The 24009-nt window shown below is 43.5% G+C and overlaps 1 protein-coding gene across 5 annotated transcripts in view; it reads left to right on the top strand.

Annotated features, from left to right (window-relative positions):
• Nucleotides 1–23485, top strand: part of TMCO3 (transmembrane and coiled-coil domains 3) — a 43690-nt gene extending 20205 nt beyond the window's left edge. For 4 of the 5 annotated variants that reach the window (XM_024578833.4, XM_053916301.2, XM_053916303.2 and 1 more), the window contains 6 exons: nucleotides 6101–6221; nucleotides 14203–14398; nucleotides 17057–17207; nucleotides 20357–20436; nucleotides 21347–21496; nucleotides 23290–23485. In XM_024578833.4, the coding sequence (XP_024434601.2) occupies nucleotides 6101–6221; nucleotides 14203–14398; nucleotides 17057–17207; nucleotides 20357–20436; nucleotides 21347–21496; nucleotides 23290–23403 (812 nt within the window). In that variant the 3' untranslated portion in view covers nucleotides 23404–23485. The remainder of the gene's footprint in view (nucleotides 1–6100; nucleotides 6222–14202; nucleotides 14399–17056; nucleotides 17208–20356; nucleotides 20437–21346; nucleotides 21497–23289) is intronic. The other variant, XM_045186651.3, reaches the window with a different exon arrangement.
• Nucleotides 23486–24009: the final 524 nt, after the last annotated feature.

The following is a 24009-nucleotide window of genomic DNA, read 5'->3' as shown; positions in this document are numbered from 1 at the left end:
CCTTTACACTGATTTTTGCCCTGCACCAACACGGTATGAGAGGGGAGCATGGAGAGAACACCCCAGTGGTGTGGCCGACCCTCCAGTAACACTGACCTTGAGATGAGCAGGACTGGCCGAGGGCCTGTGGACTTCTCGAGTCACAGGAGACCACAAGGACCACACTCACTGCTTGACATCAGGGGCTTCCCACTGGTGAGAGGAAGCTGGAAAAACTAAAATATCCAGTCCCTTCTGCTGATCTGTGGGCCATGGGTGCAGCCTTCCTGCTTAGCAACTGCCCTAGCTACCACCACCCTGGCGGTCTCGTTCATTCCCATTGTTTCTGTGGCCTGGTGCTTAGGACCTTCCTTCATAAGACCGAGTGACAGAGGGAGATGAAGGGGGGCAACAGGAATGACGTAGGAAAATAAGAACAACTCCTAACATAACCTGTACACTGTAATACCAGTACCTATGAAAAAATCAGTGGCTTAGAAAAGATGGCTAACAAACTCAATTGTCAGAATATGAACTCTCCTTATTTGTGGAAGAGTCTAATAAAGACTTTAAATAATTATGTTTGAAACACTCCGACATAAATGAAGATACCATGTTTAATTACATTAGACACTAAGAACACAGTATAGACAGAAGAAATGGGAAAGAACTTGGAGAAACATGGAGAAGAGATGAGAGGCTCAGTATACAAATCATAGAGGTCCTGGGAGGAGAGTGGGGAAAACACTGGTAATTTTTCAGCATTGGAGAAAGATGTGAGCCCTTAGATTGAATGTACGTCTCCACAACTGAGCAGGAAAAGGGAAAATGAATTCACTCTCGACATGCCCCAGTAGAACAGCAGCACTGCAAGGGCAGAGGGAAAATCTGCGCACCTGACAAGAGAAGACAGGTGATCCCGAAGCGGGTAGCTCGCATCTTCGCAGCAGCACTAGGTGGACGTGACAGTGGAGTCCTACCTTCTACGTGCTGGGCCAGTAAGGCGTCCAAGCCCAGCAACGCTAGTATTGAGGAGTGCGGATGAAATAAAGGCATTTTCAGACACGCACAGGCTTCGGAGCGTTGATTGCCTATCCAGTCCCACGCCAAAGCCCCGGAATAGGATGGGCTAAGCAAGACGCAGAAGCAGAGAACATGGTACGTGACAACAAAGGCACATGGAGTGAGGTTTTTTTTTTTAAGTTGGTAGCTTTAATTAACTATGGACTGTTAGAAAAGGGGTTTTTTTGCATTTTTAAAAAAGGCCAAGCTAAAACTCTAGACTGTAACAAGATCGGAGGAATTATTTAATGGATCGCATGTTTGTGGGGTGAGTAGACACACTGAAGGACTTACACTTTAATAAGAAAATTGATAATTAAATATATGTTAAAATGCAATGTACCTGCAGCAGAGTTAGAAAACATAATTTTTATTAAAAAAAACTTCAATTTATAATAGCCACAAAAAGTACAAGGTACTAAGGGATCAGTGTCTGAGAAGATATGTATGATCTTTAAGGATAAATTACAAAATGTTACTGAAGAGAGAGCCCGGGGTTGAAAAGACTCAACACATCAGATGATGTTTCTCAGTAAATTTATAAACTCACAGCTATCACCATAACAAATCTGGCAAGATTTTTTCATGAAACTTGCAAACTAATCCTGAACTTTATTTAAGAACAAAGGCCCGGCGTAGCCCACATGAATTTGAGGTAAGGTAGTAAGACACACTGCGGTGTTACCATATCGAGGTGACGTGGCATTGCCCAGGCGAGGCGCCCTCTCTGGAGAGTGGGCAGCCCAGACACTGCAAAGAAGTAGGGGAAAGTGGGCTGATCCGTGAATGAGAACTGGTTACCCACATGGAAAAAAATGGAGAGCCCTACCTTGAACTATACACAAAAATAAATTCTACATGGATTAAACACCTGAATGTGAAGAGCGAAACTTAAGAGCTGTTAGAGGAAAATACCCTTATGACCTTATTGTAAAGAGAATTTCTTAAGATATAAAACACAGAATCCAAAAGAGAAAATATTGATACATTTGAACACAAACTTTGTAACTTTTATTAAAAAGTTATTTTTATAGGTCACAGACTGGGAGAACACATTTGCCATGTGTGTATGTATGTATGTGTATATTTTATATATATAGAAAATGTGTGAGGGAGTGATATTTAGAACATCAAGAACTTCAATAAATCAAAACAAGAAAACTCAATTGGAAAAAAGTCAAAACATCCTAATGAAAACTTAACAGAGGAGGAAACCCGAATGCCCAATAGGTGTGAAAAGATGCTAAACCTCACTTGTAATTGGGAAATACAGGCGAAGACCACTAAGTCGTCCTTTCACTTTAGTGAGCTGGCAGAAAGTTTTAACCTGGCGTGCCGTATGTAGAGTCCCCAAACTTTAGGTCTGTCAAGGGGACCGTGAATTGGTTTAGCTACATGGGACAACAATCTCTCAAGAAGAAATTTCCATTGCTAGAGCCATATCCTAGAAAATTTGCAAATGTGAAGGAATATTCAAAACAATTTTTAATAGCAAAAGTTATAACTAATCCAAGTATTCAGTAATACAACCAATGATGAAATTATGGTATATTCCTATACTGAAATGCTACAGAAGTGAAAACAGATTAATCTTCAGTATTGAGGGGGAAAGTACAAGATACAGAAGACATTTGATGTGATATATTTACATAAAGTTTGAAGTCATGCAAAGCTATTACCCACAAACTTGTCCACTGAAGCATGAGGAGATGCCAGAGAATAATGCCTTTATAACTCTTCATGTTTGGGTTTTCGTTAGTTGTTGTAGCTGCCCAAGTCTGCTCCTTTGCTGTTTTTCGAGAGTTCCAGCCCATATTTCAGATACTGGGGATCCAAACCCACAAAAGCGGCCAATAAATAACTTCACTCTCCCACGCCTATGCTCAGACCCAGGGGTCAAGCAGCTGGAGGTCACCGTGGCAGCTGGATTGTGATCAAAGGTGGTGAAAGTATGGCAACCACGAGCTTCTGATACTGAAGCCCGGAATGAGACTTGCCAGCAGCTCCATGCAGCATGGACCCCCAGAGGCCGCCCCTGGGGGCTTGCCCTGGGAAACCCAGGCAGGCCAGAGACTTCACATGGGCCACTGCTTTCCAGCGGAAGGGGCCTGCTATCCAAGCCCGGGTGGAGCGCCCTGACCTCTGTGGGAGCTGTCCGGGCAGGTAGGGCATAAGGCCAGGAGCAGCTGGGGGACATCTTATGAAGATACAAGCAGGGGAAGGGGTTGCTCCTAGTAAGTGTACTGGAATGTTCGTTACAGCATGTTCGTGACAGTGGGAAATTCGAAGGCCCACATACCCACCCACTGGGGAGCGGGTGAATGTGGTGTATTCTGCAGCATTTGAAAAAATGAATCATAGCTTTGTGTGGATAATTCAGACATAACGGTGAGCAGAAAAAGCAAGTTGCAGAAATACTGATTATATAAAGTTTAAAATTACAAAATAATAAGCTCAGTGTTGTTCCCAAACACAGAGCTGTTGCTACGTTAGAGGAGAAGAACGAGGAGAAGAACGTTCACGGGGACAATAAACATTAAAAACAGGGCAGTGACGGGGGCGGCAGGACAGAGTGGGTGCGGTGGCAGCCGGTTGAAGGCTCAGCGGTAGCGCCTGCAGTGTCTTCTTCTCAAAACTTGGAAGCCAGTGTGTCACAAATTTAAGACTTAGCAAAATTCAGTAGTGCCCATGAGGTTGTTTGTTATATTCTTTGTTCGCCATACATTTAAAGTACTTAATAAAAGAAATGGAAAACAGGAAAAATAAAATTCTTATAGTAGTAATAAGTACAAAAATTAAACAGTACAAAATGCACACAGGTGAGAAATATTAAAAGTAGTATCTCTAATTTTCATAATTCCATATAAATCATTATTGCCACCTTTGTCTCGACTGCACTGTTTACATTTTATGCTTATCACAAGTACAAGCGTTTGTCTCCTCCAGCGGCAGGGCCTTCGCTCATGAGCAGTGAGAGCGGCAGGGTGCTGCACCAGGGCCCGCAGTGAGGATTCCTTGGCTCTGCTCCATGGTGTCTGTGGTCTGGTGGTGGATAATTGAACACCTACTGAATTCAATAGGTATTTTGTTTTATTCTTTTGCACAGTGCAAAAGAAGAGAACAGGTGCAAAAGAATAGAACAGAAATTTTACTATTTTTTAAAAAATTTATTTATTTTTAGAGAGAGGAAGGGAGGGAGAAAGAGAGGGAGAGAAACATCGATATGTGAGAAATACACCAATAGGTTGCCTTTCATGTGCCCCCAACTGAGGACCTGGCCTGCAACCCAGGCCACAGGCTCATGAAAACTGTGACTCTTTTGATCTTGGGAAATTGGCTGGGTAGTAAGCTCTCAAATTACACCATGGCCATCCTCCCCCACTCCACACCAAAGGTCGAACCTGTGGCCTTTCAGTTCCCAGGCCGGCACTCAACCCATTGAGCCATACCAGTCAGGGCTAGAACAAAAATTTTAAAGCATTAATGAAATGCTGGCAGTATATCAAATGCTGTTTCTAAAAAGCGAGATGTAATTAGAGATTTTGTATTCCCTCTAAGTCAAGAAGAGGCACAGTAATGGGACAGTCTGAAACACATTAGTTTGGTGTGAGGAGCGGGGGAGGGCGGCCATGGTATAATTGAGAGCTTACTACCCAGCCAATTTCCCAAGATCAAAAGAGTCACAGTTACCATGAGCCCGTCAAGGTGTATGTTGAAAATATACACCTATGTGTATATAGGTGTATGTAGATTTTTTTAGTGTCCAAAATATTGAGTATTTCTTACGAGGAAATTATTCTTCACTCGCTATTAAATTGTGTAACCCTCAAGATACAAAGCTCAAACAACAACCTAATGTGATTATCCACTTAGAATATTTTAAAATTCGAAGTCTAGATATTTCATTCACCAAAAATGTAACTCTGTACAGTAAAACAAAACTTCTAAAAGGATTACCTGAACTTCTAATTAGAGTGTGATTTTTTGCTTGTGATGGGGGATTTTAATTTTGTTTGGTTTTGTTTTTCTGCTTTTATATAAATAAGATTATCAGTTGGTCTTTAAATATATGGTACCATTAATAATAGCTTTTTTAATTTTTTAATTTTTTTAAAGATTTTATTTATTTTTAGAGAGGGGGAAGGGAGAAAGAAAGGGAGAGAAACATCATTGCGTGGCTGCCTCTCTTACACCCCCTACTGGGGACCTGGCCTGCAACCCAGGCATGTGCCCTGACTGGGAATCAGACTTGCTTCGCAGTCCTGAGCTCAATCCACTGAGCCACACCAGCCAGGGCAATAATAGCTTTATTTACAGAAGAAAAGATTATTTAGGAATGCAGGGGACAGAGGGAGGACATGACAATTTAGTGTTTAGAAGCACATTTGAAAGGACCAAAGCCAAGAGCTGTTGGTTGAAATTGGAGACATTTGGAGGTCTATGGGAAGTATTGCGTTCACAAAAATAGCTCGTTTTCTTCTTTCCAGAGAAGTTGTGTAGTGCCTTCAGCCAGTGCTGGTTACTGCTTTTCTGCTTTGTCCATGAGACGTATTTCTGTGTCAAATCCGCATTTGTCTCAAAGGGAAGGGATCTTCAGTGTGGTGGTGATGGCGGGTTTGAGAGAAAGTGACTGGTGCAGCCAGGCTCTGCCGAGCAGATGTGACCGGAAGGGGATGCGGCCAGGTCTCTTGAATAGCTTAGGGAAGAGACGGAGGTTGATGATGGAGATTGCTGTATCATGTGTCTTCGGGACACAGTGAGATTGGTACGATTATCCAGGCCTATCGTACTGTTTGCCATTCCATCTTGTCATAATGTCACTTTCCCGTAATTATATAACTGGCAACTAACTAGTGGAAATGTTTGGGAGATTTTCTTTACAAAAGTTTTTCAACCTTTAAAATGTTACAGTGTTTGCTCTCAAAATTTAAAGTCTGTATTCTCATTTAAAGTATCAAATTTTTTGAATTATTTTAGAAATATATACGATGACTTTGTTTTGACTAGGACACTTTAAAATACTGTAAACACTTGTTTTCAATAGCTTTTTCTCCTCAAGCAGGCGACCTTGACTACAGCGCTGTGTTGCTGGGGATGCTGGTGATGCAGGATGTCCAGCTGGGGCTGTTCATAGCTGTCATGCCGACTCTCATCCAAGCAGGAGCCAGTACCTACGCTAGGTGAAATTTTATTTTACTTTATTTCACAGTTCTCCTAGTTTCAAATAATTTGTTTATAAAAATACGATTTGATATGCTTTCCAATGACATGTTCAGAACTCACGTAGCACAGGCTTCAGATCACAGGCTCTGGAGTAACACCGCCGGGCCTCAAACTCTAGCTCTGTGGTCTTGGCTGGGCAAGTCACTGAGCCTCACTCTTCCTCAGTTTTGTCATCTATAAAGTGGGGTAATATCAGCCCTTATCTACTAGAGTAGTTAGGATTAAATGAGCTAAGATAAAATGCCTGTAACATAGTGATTGTGTGTGTGTGTGTGTCTGTATGCGTGCACATGCACTGTCATTGGTGATTATCACGGTCAATGTCATCATCGTCACCATTTCCCTGATTTTTTTTCCATTCTCCTAACAAAATTATACCAGAACTTAAAGTGCACTTGCTTAGGTTCATACAGTGAGAAAAGCCAAATGGGTAAAATAAACTTACCCAGAAAGCTATAGGTTGGGTCGCATATACAATACATTACAAGAATACCCGCCAGAAAATAAGTATACTTGCCAAAGTATAGGGTGCCCTATAAAATTTAAAGGTACATTGCACGTGGGTAGGGATTATAAACTTGAATTTGTTTTAAGCAGATATACTATGTACATATAAATATTGTGTTTTAAATGTTTCCAGAAGGTATATTTCTTCTCTCTCTTATAGTAATGATACTATTGGTCAAAATTGAGCAGACTCTGAAATTTCTTTTGGAACCACGTTGAAATGCTAAGATCTGTCTCATATACTTTTTCTTCTGTTCTGATCTGCACCACCTCCCAAGGCCCACCTCCAAACACTGTCACATTGGGCATCAATGTACGAATTTGGAGGGACACCAACATTCAGTCCACGGTACTCTTCGGGTTTATCACATTTGGTGTTCGCTAGGCTGCTTGAATCTATAGATGTATGTCTCTTGCCTAATCTAGGAATTCCAGTCATTATTCTGCATAATTTTTCAGTCCCATTTGCTCTCTTTTTCTAGGACTCCAGTGATACAAATGTTTTTTGTTATTGTCCCTCAGGTCTCTAAGGCTTTCTTTTTTATTATTGTTCAGTCTATTTTTTCTCTGTACAGACTGAGTAAATTTTTTTAAAGATTTTATTTATTTTAAGAGAGAATGGAGGGGAGGAAGAAAGAGAGGGAGAGAAACATTGACGTGGGACAGAAACATCAGTCGGTTGCCTCTTGTACATGCCTTGACCGGGGACTGAACCCACATCTCAGGCACATGCCCTGGCCAGGAATCCAACCAGCACCCTTTGTTCTGTGGGATGATGCCCAACCAACTGAGCCGCACTGGTCGGGGCATACATTTTTTCGATCTGTCCTCAAGTTCACTGATTCTGTCCTCTGTCACCTTCACTCTACTGTTTAGCTTAACCAGCAAGATTTTTATTTGGGTTATTATATTGTTTAGTTGTATCATTTCCATTCGGCTCTTCTTATAACTTCTATTTCTTTTCTGAGATTTTCTGTTTTTTCATTTGTTTCAAGAGAATTTTTAATACTGTGAGTCAACTTTATGATGGCTACTTTAAACTGTTAGATAATTCTAACAGTGATTTGTCTTGATGTTGGAGCCTGTTTATTGTCTTTTCTCATTCACGTTGTGGTTTTTCCTTGACTGTTGGTGTGATAAGTGATTTTCAGTTGTATCCTGGACATTTCGTGTATTATGAATGTCTATATTCTAGTAACCATATTTTTTTAAACAAGGAGTCCCCATTAAAGTGTGTGTGACAGTGTGTGCACCTGTGTGTTCACCACCCTGCTGGGCCCCGCCCCCTCGTTGCAAACTGGTGGGGTGGAAGTATTCTGTACTTTTTAGTATTTACCTTTGCCAGATGTTATATCAAGTTTCAGTAATCCCAGTGTGATTAAGATCTCTGCTCTGCTCCCAGATAACTCAACTATGTTAAAAATGAATGCCTTCTAAGCAGAGGTTTTCAGAGGTTAAGGCTCAGGTCCTGGAGCTCTAGCTCAGCCCTTTGCCAGCTCGGCAACTTCCTGAACCTCTCTGGGCTTCAGTTTTCTTACCTGTAAAATGGGGACAATATGGAAATAGGACCTACCTCATGCAGTGTGTGAGGCTTGCAGGAGAGAGTCACATGGAGCAGTTAGGCCAGTCCCTGGTATGTTTAACTGTTAAAGGTAATTTATTGAGAAGGTCATTTTCCCTTGATCCAGATTTTAACCATCAGAACAGCAAAACTTTCCATCATAACCTTAATCAGAGTCAGTTCTTATTCATCTGGCTACAGATTTTCTCTCTTTTTTAAAAAAATTTTTTTACTTATTTCTTTTTAGAAAGAGGGGATGGGAGGGAGAAAGAGGGAGAAAAACGCTGATTTGTGAGAGAAACATCTATCAGCTGCCTCTTGCATGCCCCCAACCAGGGACCTGGCCCACAACCCAGGCCTGTGCCCTGACCAGTAAGTGAACCAGTGACCTTTTGGTTTTCGGGATGTTGCCCCACCCCCTGAGCCACACCATACAAGGCGCTACAGATTTTCAAGATAAGTAACTGAACAAAAATTTGGACAGCAAAAGGAAGATTTCTAACTTTAGCTGAAAACAGTTTGAGTTCTGTTCAAGAAGTGTACAGTAAATGATGACCTGTAAAGTTCAGGATCTCCTTACCAAACAGGAAGTAGAACCTCAGCAAGGGGTCAGAGAGCACTTACAAAGCCCAAACGTGACAGTCATATTACCAAACTTCCTGTCAGTTACAGATGGATAAAACTGTTGCTGTTTGACATGGTCTCAATCACAAAACTTTAAAAGCTTTAAAAAATTTTTCCCTATTAAAATGATTTATTTGGTATAGCTGTTAGTCCCATTGGTATTATTCCAATTTAGTCATGAAGTGTCATGTTTACCAACAGTTTTAATGACATGGAAGAGTGCTCTGTATTTTGTTAAGTTGCAAAAAAGAGTCAAAATCATATGCAATATTTCCCAAAAGGTTAAATAGAGTCACCGTATGACTCAGCTGTTCAACACAAAAACCCACGCGTGGGGTCGTGGCAGCACAGCCGTGTGCGCGCCCTCAACGCCACGAATTGCACACGTTAAACGTGGTCGGTGTTACGTTCTGAATGTTCCACTGCAGTAAGCACTTGTGGATGACTGTTCGTGGTACCATCAGTCCTAATAGCTGAAAAGTGGAACAACTCAAACGTCCGCTCGCTCAGCGAATGGGTAAACAAAGGTGCTGTGGCCATACAATGGCGTGTTGTCAGTCCTAAAAAGAAACGAAGTGCTGACACGTGGGACAGCGTGGGTGAACCTTGAAGACAGCATGCTGAGTGAAAGCAGCCTGCCACAGAAAGCCACATACCGTGTGATTCCATCTGTATGAAACGTCCAAAAGAGGCAAATCAATCCGTAGGGACAGAAAGGACATTAGTGGGTGCCCAGTGCTGGGAGAGAGGGGAATGGGGAGTGAGCGCTAATGGATACAGTCTCTTTTTGCGGTGGTGAATATGTTCTAAAATTGACTGTGGCGGTGGTTGCACAACTTTGTGAATATAGTAGAAAACCACTGAATTCTATACTTTAAATGGGTGAATTGTATGGAATGAGAATTCTATCTCAAAGCTGTTAAAATCATATACAGTGTTTGGACTGCATAAAGAAATGGAATGGAGAGACAGGAAATATATGTGTACAGGAGTGGAAAAAAGTAGGTTAACGTTTGTATGGAAAAAGACATGCAGGTTATGATTATTACTAATAAATAATAATCCAAAAATAAACTGACAACTGTAAACCTACTTTTGCCCACTTCTGTGTGTGTGTACATATATGTATACATGTATACAATTTTTATATATACATATATACATATGTAGTATATATATTAAAAAACAAGTATATTATAAGGTATTAATGATTTTCTGTGATTAGGGAAGTAGATTATGGTACTTTAATTGTCTATTATATATACATTTTTGTACGATTTGAGAAAGCCTGTTTTCCAATTTTGATAACCAGAGGAAATTTATAGTAAAAAAAATTAAATAAAATTAGTTGTAATGTTAATATAAACTTTGTCTCTTTGGTAAGCTTTATTTAGAATTAAACTTGATCTTTCCTAAAGGAAAGAATTAATTTCTCCTCCCCCACATATTTCACAGGTAATGAAAAAAACACAGAGGCTGTGATAAAGAGTACGTTTTAAAAAATAAAGTGACTCGAATGATTAGAATTAAAATCTTGCAAAACCATGAACGTTCCAGAAGAAAGCATGGATGAATTTATAATATTGAAGGTGGGAGGGCCTTTCTGCTTCAAGCAGAACACAAATTCTAGAAGCCATAAAAGAAAAGAAAAGTGATAATATTACTGCATTAAAGTTTCATACCTCGAATGTTTAAATACATGCCCACACAGCCCTGACTGGTGTGGATCAGTGAGTTGGGCTTTGTCACTGGTTCGATTCCTGGTCAGGGCACGTGCCTGGGGTGTGGGCCAGGCCCCCTGGTTGGGGCCATGCATGAGACAACTGATCAATGTTTCTCTCACACATTGATGTTTCTCTCCCTCCCTTCTCTAGAAAATAAATAATCAAAATCTTTATTAAAAAAAGAAAGAAAATTAAGAATTCTCCTTTTAAAAATAAATAAATAACACACATATACATAAACATGTACATGTACATATATACACACGTACGTACCTGCACTCATTTGGTGAGCAGGCCAAATACAAAGGGAAAAAGATGTTTGTACACATATTAAAGAAAGAGGGGTTTCTTATTTCGTCAGAATCTCCTACAAATTAATATTTGAATAACCCAATTAAAACAATAGGTGAGTAATATAAGCTCATGAAGAAATGAGTAATTGGAAGGTGTTCCCCCTCTCACAATGGAAAAGCAATGGCTCTTTCACCTGTCAGATGGCAAACCTTTAAAAGTGGGACGGTGGCCGGGGTTGGGGAATTGGAGCAGCCTTCCCGGCAGCCCACCCGGCAGTGTTGGTGGAGCGCAGGCTGCTGCTCTCCAGTCTGCTCACGGGGGCTCGTCGTCCAGCACATCCAGCACTTAGAGCAGTCCACGTGTCTGGCTGGGAAAACGATGGCACGGACACAGGATGGGACACTTACTCAGCTGTTGGCATGAGTGACACAGAAGCTTTGCCAAAACGTGGTAAACGGGGAAATAAAGATGCGGAATAATACCTTTCTGAGCCGTTTGACTATTGTATCCTCACCACAGGCACTTAATAGACTATTGGGATGTAGACCTGAATGCAAGCTCTGGGCATGGTGATTACAGAGCATGGGCAGCAACTGGGAGCACAGGCCCAGGAGCCAGACGCCTGGCACGTGACCAGGAATGGTGGGTTGGCCTTTGCCTCCACTTTCTTGTCTGTAGATGGGGATGGTGACAGCACTTGTCTGGTCGGGCTGCTCTGTCAGGGTTGTCATGAGAAATGCAAGTCGTAAGTGGCTGCAATCTCCTTACCAGCTAAATAAAACTGGACTGAGACTGGAACACTTGTAGCATGCCACGCACAGGGGAGGATGTCCCACTTGCTGGGAGTTGCCGTGGTGTCTGGGAAAGGTAATGAGTGGATGATGAATAAGTGAGCGAACGACAAGAAAATGCCTAGTGTAGGTACGTGCCATGCAGAGAATTACAGTGGGGCGATGAGTCAGAGAACAACAGATGACCACTTCAGATCTGCAAGGCCTCTGAGTCGTGGACTTTGAGGCTGAACTGTGAAGGACCCAGCTGAGCCTGTCAGCTGTGGGGGTGGGGTGCCCTGGCCCTCTAGCCAGAGACAGTATGGCCAGTCAGGAAGCAAAGGCTGGTGTAGGCCGCTTTGCAGGTGAGAGAGAGTGGAAGGTGCGGCTGGGTGAAGAAGTCTGGGCTCGTCTGAATGTCACAAGAGCTTTGGACATCTGATTGATGTTCCCAACGTGTTGCTTTGGCCTCTGTGGAGCGTGAATGAGATAAGTTAGGAAGTTGTCACAGTTTTGCAGCGAGATGATGGTGCGCAGGGAAGGGGTGCCCCGGTGCTGGACAGGGCCAGGCTGGGTGGTACAGCGTGTCCTTGTGATGTGTTGAAGCATGAGGTGAGCAGTCAGTTCAGTGGTCTGCTACCGGTCCGGAGTTTGAGGCAGACCCAGCCTACTTTATTCATTGTACTGAGCACATTTCTATTCCTGCCGGGGCTGCGGACGCTGGTTTCTCACACTGTAAACCCAACTTCATTAACTGATGTGGAGTCATTCACAGTGACTTTGCTGCTTTGCTGCAAGCCCAGCTCTGTTCTAATTCCCTTAAGTAATCATTCGCAACTTGAGATTTGTGTCCTGGGCTGCTATTTTAAGCCTGACTGCAGTGGTGAATTATGTCTTAGTACAGTAGTCCCTCCTTATCTGTTTGGGGTACAATCCAGGACCCTCAGTGGATGCCAGAGAACACAGATAGTACCTAACCCTGTGTATGCTATATGTTTTTCCCATACACACAGATCCTTTTACTTAAAGGAAGCACTTTACGGCTTCTCTTTGGCATACCTGAATTGCCAGCATTGCTACTCTTGTGCTTTGAGGCCATGATTAAGTAAAATAAGGGCTATTTGAAACAAGCACTGAAATACTGAGACAGCGAGTCTGATAACCAAGACAGCTACAAAGTGTCTGACAGGTGGCATGTACAGTGTGACTACACTGACGAAGGGGTGACTCACGCACACACCAGGTGGGGCAGAGAAGGACAGCGTGAGATTTCGTAATGCTACTGAAAACAGTGCACAGTTTAAAACTTATGAATTGGCTTTCTTGGAATTTTCCGTGTCTAACACTTATGAATTGGCTTTTCTTGGAATTTTCCGTGTCATTTTTTGGGCCATCATTGACTCTGGGCAACTGAGACGGGTAAAGCGAAACCACGGGTGGGGGGGCCCACCAAAGTCAGTTTTGTGTTCTGCAATGAGGACTTTTAAACCAGAGTTTTGGACTGAATGGTTTGCTAAATATGGTGGAGAGCTAAGTTTAAGAAAATAGGTATATTATTGTAAATGCTACAGATATATAATAGTGTCTTTCTTGTGAAAGTCTTTAGTCTGAGATCTTCATAATATACTTGAGATCTGCATCGCACAGCGATTTTCAGCCGGCGTGTTGCAGGAATCTGTGAAACATGCAATGCTGACTGTTTAGCGAGCGGCACTGACCTCTTCCCCTTAGATTGTCGAATAGAAATATGACAACAGCCAACACTGTAGCCGTCCAGTATGAATGAATCAAAATTATACCCATTTGTTTGGTCGGATTGGCAAAAAAATAATGTATTTTGGTGCAATGAAGGATTTTAGTAATTAGTTTTTGTGCCATGAGATGAAAAAGGTTGAAAATCTCTGGAATAACATATTACGCAAAGAGCTTAGTACAGAATCCTTTTCTTTATGACTTAAATAATAGACATTGAATTCAGAGCTCTGGCTTGGGATAAGGAAACTCTTTGCTGAAGGTCACTGGAATTATACTTTAGTATAATTTACTTCAGTTATACTTCTGATGGTGAGCCTGCGGTGTAACATGGCAGGGTGACTGCTGCCTCAGAAGAATTTCAAATGGGGGTCAATTCCTGAGAAGGAACTTTATTACCTGTCATTTACTGAGCTATACAAGTTATCAGTCAAGAGTCATTACATCCTATAAAGTGTATTTGCTCCGAAGTATTCATTGGAAAAATAATCCAGCTCCTGTATTCGATTTAAATAAAAATTTCTTGAGATTAATATGATTGATAGGTTTTATGTTAATATTTGGACATAAAAATGTATGTGAGTTGGGTCATTTATTTTTACAACGTTAAACAAACAAATAAAAAGAGTGAAGATAATTTTACTGGGTTTTAGAGAATTATGTTTGGAGGTGAAATAACATGTCTTTTTTTCTTCTTCTTCCCTAGCATTTTCATGGAAATACTACGAATACTGGCTTTGATTGGTCAGATTCTTTTTTCGCTAGCTGCTGTTTTTCTGTTATGTCTTGTTATAAAGACTTATCTCATAGGACCATATTATCGAAAGCTGCATTTGGAAAGCAAAGGGAACAAAGAAATCCTTATCTTAGGAATCTCTGCTTTCATCTTTTTAATGTTAACGGTAATTCTCAAAATATCTGTCATTATATAATCTCATTTATAATCTATTCACTGAAAGCTTGTGATCAGTTCTTTCTCTTTATATGTTAATAATAGTTAAAATATTTAAACACTTATTTGTATTTTTTATTTTATGCACAGTTATGATGCTACCCATTAATATTAATACTAGTTAAACCTGTTTCAATTCAAAGCACTTCACTAAAATGATATTTGTGCTGCATTAAGTGACAAATCTACGGTGGGAACGAAGCACCAGCAGTGTTGAACCGTGTTACTCTGTCTCAAGCTTTCAGCCTGCTGTGGGGTAGATAGTCCATCATGTACTTCACACTGGACCCTTTCCATTGTTAGCTGTTAGGGTTTGTTTTCATTTAGGGCTGTTATAATAAAGCTGCTGGACACATTCTTATACATGTTCTTTGATGGACATGTGATTTCAGTTTTGATGGGTACATACCTGGGAGTGAGGTCGCTGGGTCGGAGAGTGTGCACGTGATTAACTTCAGTCACTTTCCAGGCAGGTTTCCCCCAAGCACTAATCCTGCTCCCTGCCCTCACCAGTGTTTGGTAAGGGTTCGCTTTCTCTGTGTCCTCCCCGACGCTTGTGCTGTCTGTCTTTGTCATTTTAACCATCCTGCGGGATGGTGGTAGTGTCTCCTCGGTGTTTTGATTTTATTTCCTCCATGACTGGTAGGGTGGGTGCCTTGCCGTGTGCTTGTCAGCCAGGTGGACATCCTCCATAGGGACTTGCTTGTTAAAGTCCTGAGGTTATTTTCGTATTCGGCTGGTTGTTTTTTCTTACTCATTTCTAGGAGTTTTGTTCTGGCAAATTTTTTGTTAGATTTTTTTTTACTGAATTAAAGTGCACAATTCAGTGGTTTTCAGCATATTCACAACGCTGTACAACCATCACCACTGTCCACTTTCAGAACCAATTTCTATCACCCAAGAGAAACCCCGCGTCTTCCAGTTGTACCTTCTGTCCCTACAGATTTGCCTCTTCTGGAAGTCTTATGAGAATGGGATCATATAACACGTGGCCTTTCACGTCTGCCTTCTTTTACTCTGCATGTTTCCAAGGCTCATCCATTCTGTAGAAGGTTGCAGTGCTTCATTCCGTTTTATGGCTGAATAATATTCTGTGTCAGCTGTATTTTTGCTAATATCTTACAGTTTGTGACTTGCCTTCACTTGCTTAATGGGAGGTTTTGATGAACAGCAGTTCTTAACTTGAATGTAGTCAGGTTATCCTTTTTTATAGTTAGCTCTTTTTATATTCTGCCTAAAAGATCTTTGTTTACCCCTGGATCGTGAAGATGCTCCCTAAGGTCTTCTGGAAATGTTAATTGGTTTACTTTCCTTGTTTAGATCTACAGCCCATCTGGAGGTGTGCATAGCGCATGGTGCTAGGAAGTGGACAGAATTCATTCTTTCATATGCTTCTCCCTGCACCATGTGCTGAAAGACCCCTCTTCCACTGTTGTGCAGGGTCCCCTTGTCAAAAACCCAGAGGCCCTGTGAGTGCTTGTGTGAGGGCGTGTGTTTCTGACCCTGCACTCTGCTCCCTTGGCCAGCCCACCTGCCCTTACATCTGGCAATGCAGTGCCCAACTTCCTTCCCCGTCAGGGCCGGTTGTCTTGGCTATATTTGTGGTCTTTCAGTGTCCATGTTAAGTTTTTAGGTTCAGCTCATCAATTTTCATACACAGGACGGTTTGATTGCAATTCCAGTGAATCTGTAGGCCAGTTGAAGGGAAGCTGACATTTTGTGATTCCAACCCTCCTTCCCTGGGTGTCGCCTGCACCCTCTGTTTACTGAGGTGCTCACTCGTGTTTCTCAGCAGTGTTTTGTAGTGTTTGATGTGAAGGTCGGGCGCTTCTTTGGGTATGTATTCCTGGGCATTTGGTGAGTTGTGAAGCTGTTGTAAATGGTATTTCTTCAAATGTTCATTTTTTCTATTTGTCTGTTGCTGCTCTTGTCTGTAGTTTTACTGTCTCAAATTAAAAAATCTACTTCTTTCCAGTTGTTTTGCATCAGTAATGTTGCATCAAGAAGTCCAAAGCTTCGCACATAACAGAAGTATATAGCTAGAAACCTAATAAACCGTAACTACTCTATCTGAATCTGGCACTATTAAGTATAGTCATTTCCAGATTTCTTGGTACTCCCTCTGGCTTCCTGCCATCTCCAGGTAATTGCTCATCAGCTGGGTCTGCTTTCTCTAAGTGGTTTGATTTGGTGATGGGAATAATTTTTTTATACAGTATATTTTTAAAGCCACAGCCAGGCTGTTCATTGTTTCAAGATAAAGAAAACATAGCACAAATATTTAAAATAAAATTTGGAAAATATTCATTCAAAAGTTTTATAGCAGTCTGCATGAATTACTGCTTCAAATATTTTAAATTAATTTTTTTCTCCCTGTGTGGTTAGTTCACCTGATCTTAGGGCTTCCACATGTTGTCTCTCAGGTCCTCCCCTCAGAGGCCCCACTAGGGCAGACACAGATGTGCAGGGAGGTCTGGTTTTCACAGTGTTGTCACAGGGGTTCTGCTGGACCTAACAGGCTGTCTTTGGGTGTGAGCCCTACGTCAGTCGAAGCCGTCAGTAGCCCACGGCACTGTGCCTGCAGCCCGTGGCCCTCCCTCTTCCGCAGGTCACGGAGCTGTTAGACGTCTCCATGGAGCTGGGCTGCTTCCTGGCCGGGGCGCTCATCTCTTCCCAAGGCCACATGGTCACCGAGGAGATTGTGTCTTACATCGAGCCTATTCGCGACTTCCTGGCAATCATTTTTTTCGCATCCATAGGTAACTTTTTTCTTTATGTCATCATATTTGGATTGTATTTGTTAAATACTGGCAGATTGCTCCTATAATCTCTTTATATACGTATTTTTATTTATAGGCTTTAGGGTGAAAACAGTTCCCACAAAAATTAGAGCCTGAGGAGAAATCTTATTTAAAAATAGGGAAAATTTGACCCTATTCAGTTGGTCGGAGCATTGTCCTACACACCAAAAGGGGCGGATTCCATCCCTGATTGGGGCGTATATGGGGGGCAACTGATGGATGTTTGATGTCTCTCTCTGTCTCTCTCTTGTCTCTCTCCCTGTGTCTCTCTCTCTTTCTCCCTCCCTTCCCCTTTCTCTCTAAGGTCAATAAGCATGTCCTCAGGCAAGGATTAGAAAATACGTAAAATAAATGGAATAATAAAAAGAAAGTTGGAACAAAGGGACATTAATTCGTCAATTGTTCCTCATACTCTGTCACTGCTAAGATGCACATGTAGGGGGCATGGAAAAGGCTCAGACACCCTCGGGGAGGACTACTCTCGCTTTGGCTCTGTAGGGAAAGGCTCCAGTGCTCAGAAGGTAGCAGCTTAACGTCAGTGCATCAAAATGGGGAGTTGGAGAGGAAATACTAATTTTGATTCAAAAAGAGTAAACTGACTGCGTCGCTTGCTGCTCTGGAGATCTCCCTTGGTCAGGGCATCTTCCGTGGCCAGTCCTAGAGAGGCGCCTCCTTACTGCCAGGACAGCCCGTGCGCTCTGCACTGGCCAGCGGGTTCTGTCTGAGCCCAGAGGAGGTTGAGGACATGGAAATCAGATCCTAAGATCTAAATGGAAATGTGAAAGGCCCCAGGTAGCCAAGGCAGTTGTCAGAGAGGACCACCAAGTGGGAAGGTCGTGCTTTAAGTGAAATAAGATCATTCACATGCAGCTTTAGGAATTAGACGTCTTGTGTCCGAGAGAGAACCCCTGTTGACAGGTATTTGCCTCTTCCTCTCGGTCCCCTTCTCCCTTCATCCTCTCCCCTCACCTGTGTGTGTGTCTCTCTCTGCCTGCCTTCTCCCCTTGCCCTCTCTCCTTGACCCCCCCTCTCCTGCCCCATCTTTCCCCTTCCTCCCCACCTCCACTGCTGGTAACACCCCTCAAAGTGCTACATAAGCTCTCCCAGTTCTGATTGCTTGAACTTCCATTCCTGGTTGATGATTCACTTCTTTTCTGTCAGCTCTTTTCCAGACAAGGTCTAATAAAATCGATTAAATTGTAACCCTGTTCTTACCACATTCCAGTCCTGCGTTCCATTCCTGAGACCCCCAGGTCATTCCGACTGGTGTGTGCTACTCCATGTCCTGCCTGCTAGGGCTTTGTGGGATGTTCGCTTCTTAAAAAACGAAAATTCCATAAACATGTTATTTAAAAGATGGATTCGCTTTAATATTTCTCAAACTGGGATTCTTGATTTATTAAGAATCATGCTTTCTAACAGTAACAATCTTACATGTTTTTTGCTTTGGTTATTTACAGTCAGTATTTCAAAGGGAATTCAAGTTAATTGCCCTGCCAGCTGAGTATACAATTGTATATACAATTCGGTTTTTATTCTCTAACTGGTCAGGGACAGTTTTTTTGTTCCAGGTTTCTAAGCAACAAGTTAATGGCACCTGTCTAAGAAGACATCTTTATTTTTCTGCATATGCAGACCTCAGTGACGTGTACATAAGTGACAGGGTCCCTCTTTGTAACACATGTGCACTGACCTCCTGCCCTGTGCCAGGCCTTGTCAGAGCCACAAAGATGACCTGGACCCAGCTGCTGCATCCAGGGCCCACTGGCCACAATTGGGTCTGGGTGAGAAGAGAGGGTCCTGGGGTCACCGCCACCGACAAGCGGGTGTGCAGAGGGACTCAGGCTGTGCTCCCGAGGAGAGGCCACCTTTGCACATCGCAACAAAGGGCAGTTTTCAGGCCCAGAGTGAAGGAGGGCTTTCTGTGCTGGAGGAGAGCACCGCCAGCTGTCATTCTTGGAGGTGCCCTGGAGGGAGCTGTCACGTGGTGGGTGTTACCTTGAACCTTGCAGCCCCGGATCCTTGCTCACTGTTTGTCTATGGGCCTCGGGCATGTGCACAGTGACCGTGAGAGCAAGTGCCTGTTAACACGGTGCTGCCTGGGCCAGGGGCCTGCCTGTGTCATGCTGTGTTCACTCCCACCCCAAACCCATGACTACGGGTGAGGACGCTGAGGCAGAGAGAGGCCAGGAGGCCTGCCAGTGTCCACAGCTGGTTAGTGGACACACCTGCGATTTTAGCCCAGAACCTGTACTAGTTACTGTCATTCTACCCCAAATATACATGTGGTATTTCTTGCAAGAACGAATGGCTTTAAGTAGGAAAACTGTAACAGCTCTTTTGCCCTCCTGTCCAAGTTCTGCGTGGCAAAGATGTTGTACCATGGATTTGTCTGTTTTGTTATGTCGCTCAGCACTGGCTCCTGTCAGTTGGGCGTCATCGCTGTGCGCGGTGCGCCACTCACCGCTGGGCGCTGTGTGCGGTGCGCCACTCACCACTGGGCGTCACATGTGGGAACAGCCTCCAGCCTCAGAGCAGAAAGCCTCTGTCATCTGGCCTCTGTGCTGAGTGTCCCACTAGTGGTCCTGGGCCAGGCACTTGCTGTGACCATGAGGGACTGAGTAATCACGTCCACTCTTTGGTGCTGCTCATACGGGGCACGAGGGCATGTTGGGGAGACCCAGCCAGACTCTGCAGTCAGCGAGCTACTGGGCTTCTCAGCCTTGAGGTATGGACAGTCAGCCTTCCCCTCCTGTGGTGCACTTCCTTGTCTTCAGAGTCCATGAGCCATTTGCCTCATGGTCAGAATATTTTCATAAAGGAAAATCAGAGTTGGCAGCTTCGCAGCGTCCGGGGCGTGAAGTCTGGCAGAGGACTGCATGTGGCACCCAGGGCCCGGGCCGCTTTCCCCGGAGCGGCTGGCTCAGGAGCCACCCACAGCAAAGGCTTGGACAGGCGCTTAAGTGAACAGCAGTATTGTGCTTACAAGAATTGCATCTTTCTATTGCAACAAGTGTGAGGACTTATCACTGAGAACCAGGCGTGAATGTGTTGGGAGGCGGACCGAGTGATCCTGAAAGAATGACTGTCTGTCCTCTTCCCGATAGGCCTTCACGTGTTTCCCACCTTTGTGGTGTACGAGCTCACCATCCTGATGGTCCTCACTGTGTCGGTGGTCGTCATGAAGGTACCAGTCCTTTCCGTGGCTCGTGATGGGCAAAATTCACGGTGTTTGGGTTTGCGTGTCACAGCACACCTGCCTCCCCCTGGGCGGAGCTTCCTGCCCTGCCACGCTGAGTCTGTGAGCCCCCGGCAACACCGTCTACCCAGCGCCCCTTCCCTGGCACCCGGCACCGCCTGGGACAGGTCTGGGTTTAATTGCCTCAGCATTGAGTATGTTTAAAATTGGGAGTTAAAAGGTGAAATGGGAGAAACAGCTTTCCGCATCCTCCAGTGGCGTCTCTTCACTGTAATTTGACTTTAATGCTAGATGAGTCTAAAGAACCACAGAACCTTGTTCTTGTGATTCCCGCCGACATACATTTTCACAGTCACTGAGAATCATTTTGCCACTCTCCAGTTGTTGTTCTCTGTGACTGCAAAGTATTGAGGTGCCTGTGTTAACCTTTAATGTCTTAACCAGTTCTGTAGCTGTCTGGCTTTGTGGGTTGTAAAAATTGGCTTAAACTATTTCCACGTGAAGGAGCCAGAATCCCTGACGATTGTCTAGTTGCCCTACCAGCTCCAGGTTGCTTACCCCTCTGGACACTGTTTACCTGAGAGAAATACATTTCTCTCTTATTACAGATAACATTTTCATTTGAACGCTATAGGACGTTTAATGCTGTTAATTTAGCTTGAGGGGGAAAGCCTTGTTTTCTGCAGGTAAACCTAAACCCTTCGTTTTGCGTTGGTGTTCTGTGTGGTTTTATTTCAGACATTTTGTGTTTATTTGGTGCCTTCTGCATAGAAGTCCCTCTCTATGTCCCACTGTGTGTTACTTGAGGGCTGTCCCAGCGTCTACGTGTCCTCTCTGTTCTCTGTGGGCTGGGCCATCGGGGCTCTGGTTAAGCAGTAACGCGGGGTCGCTCTCGCAGTTTGTTCTGGCAGCACTGGTCTTGTCGCTCCTCTTGCCGAAAACCAGCCAGTACATCAAGTGGATCGTGGCCGCAGGGCTGGCGCAGGTCAGCGAGTTCTCTTTCGTCCTGGGGAGCAGAGCACGCAGAGCAGGCATCATCTCTCGTGAGGTGAGCATGCACCCACTTCCTGTGAGTGTTCCCGATCAGGTAGATGCTTTGTCACTGTCCTGCTTCATGCTCCTCTTGCTGATGTTTGAGCATCATGTGCAGTTGTGAGCGTGCAGCTGAGTGTGTTTGTTGTGTATGTGCAGTGGAGTGTCTGGCGTCCTTCCACTTTGCACTTACATTTTTCTTCTGCAGTTTTCCCCATTTCTACTTATTTTTAAATTTATGGTTTGCCCTTTTTTAACTGGCTATGAACTAGAACTTGATGGGTATCATTTGATGACCTGTGACTATCACTAAATTTTTCTTTAAAGATTTTATTTATTTAATTTTAGACAGAGGGGAAGGGAAGGAGAAAGAGAGGGAGAGAAACATCAATGTGTGGTTGCCTCTCACGTCCCCTACTGGGGACCTGGCCACAACCCAGACACGTGTCCTGACTGGGAATCAAACCAGCGACCCTTTGGTTTACAGGTTGGCACTCAGTCCACTGAGCCGTGCCAGCCAGGGCTGATTGTCACTCAATTTGATATGAAGGGGATTTTGTGCTTGGCTGTGGGGTGCAGGGTGTGGCTTTAAAGTGAAAAAGGACTCCCAACCCCGAGGGTAAATATGCCAGTCTGTTGTTCTGCAGTGTTAAAAGTCCAGTATTTCAAACCTGAGTATTCTTCCAGGACCAGATAACTGAGTTGAGTATTAGCCCTGGATAATCTAAGGACAAATCTATGCTTTAACTAAGAAAAGCATTTGGTAACCAAAATTAGAGCATTACTGTTTCAGTGAAAAAGATTAAAGGGAGCTTTTTTGTTGTTCAATGCATTAAATGTTGGGTCATAGTATAGAAATCCGAACTCCCTGCTTTTGAACTGTCGTTTCACTAAGAAAGAGCCCACGTGCCGGGGTTAGAAAACTGTGTTCTTTGTAGACTAGTAAGCTGTGTATTTCCTAGGGAAGAAGCAGTTAACTTCAGGGTGTTTTTGAAATCACTGATTTGTAGACACACAAGTCCCTGAATCGCAACTTGCTGTAGCCCTCTTCTGCAATCTGTGCTTTGCGTTTGCCCCTTTTGATGTCTACGTAAGCACAGCTGAACCTCGGGGCCTGATCCCCGAAGCCAGGGCAGCACTCTGCCCCTGTTCTCATTCCCCTCCACGTGGCAGGGACACCATGGGAGGGCCTCCTGACTGCCGCCCCTTGTGGCCTCCCTCCCTAAGTCGCGATGTTGTCAGTAAAGTCCGCCCTGCCAAGTGGCACTTTGAATGTTAGGCTCTGCACACCTGCTCCCTAATAAATGTGGATTGAATGAATATAAAAGTTGTTATTGGTGCATGTGAAGTGCTGGTAAGCATTCAAAATTACATGGTGTCTCCTGGTATCCATCAGTGTGAGGAAGGTAAGTCTTGATATTAAAGAGCATGTAAAACAATGCTGAAGAATGAAATTTGTGCAGAGCTCCATCTGAGACCTGCCCTGAGGCTGTCCCCTCCCTCAAGTGACCCCAAGGGGTCAGTCTGACTGCTCAGTGAGCCCAAGTGGCGACCCTGGATTGCACAGACTCCAGTGTGTGAACCAGTGATATGGAGATCTGCTGACAGTTTCCAATGACAGTCAAATCTCCATCTGCCTCACACCCAGATGTCTAGGTGCCTGTGTCTGTGTAGGGTGCACCTAGGAGTGTACCCTGTGGTTTGAAGCGGACTAGTAATCCCGAGACAATAACCAGCCTTACTTACGATGGAAAAAATGAGCATGTGCGCCGCTAATCCTGAGATGACACTTAGTTTTACCTGTTGCAGGTGTACCTCCTCATCCTGAGCGTGACCACACTCAGTCTTTTACTGGCCCCGGTGCTGTGGAAAGCCGCAATTACCAAGTGTGTGCCACGGCCAGACCGGCGCTCCAGTCTCTGAAGGCACCAGGATGAGCAGCAACTCGCAAAGCAAAACCCGTGTGCAGGAAAGCAGACGTTTGGGACAGTTCTGTGACTGCCCTGTGGGGAGCAAAACCCGCTGCTCAGCAGGGGCTGTCTCATTCGTCCATCTTCACAAACCGTTACTGCCGTGTTTGGGAATCTCCCAGCACAATAATGTATTGCATCCAACTGATCACGCACAGTATAAATGTAACGCTGCATTTTACAAATCGCCTTGACTGTTTTGCCTGGATGTGCCTTTTTTTCTGAAATTAATGTTAACTTTCTATGGTTATTTCATCAGTTCATGATTTTTTGGTAAAAAAAAGTTAGAAAGTTTTTTATTTATTGTACAACTTTAGTGTTGTTCTCTGTCGGTCGATATTTGTTATTAAACATTTTTGTGATAGGAAGTTTTAATTCTTGCAATGAGTTTGGAAAATTACTTTTAATCCTTAAAGCCTATGTTTTCTAAAATGAGATAAATATCTTCTCGATGTCTATTTGTTTTTTATTATAACAATTTTAAATAAAACACTTTCATGTCAATTTTATTAGGTAAATAATTCTTTTAAAATATTTGGTTTTCAAATTTTTAATAAAG

The sequence above is a fragment of the Desmodus rotundus genome, chromosome 13 (genome assembly GCF_022682495.2).
Source record: "Desmodus rotundus isolate HL8 chromosome 13, HLdesRot8A.1, whole genome shotgun sequence".
Classification (NCBI taxonomy): domain Eukaryota; kingdom Metazoa; phylum Chordata; class Mammalia; order Chiroptera; family Phyllostomidae; genus Desmodus; species Desmodus rotundus.
Note: the sequence above shows the minus strand (reverse complement) of the source record. Positions and strands in the feature narration are given on the sequence as shown.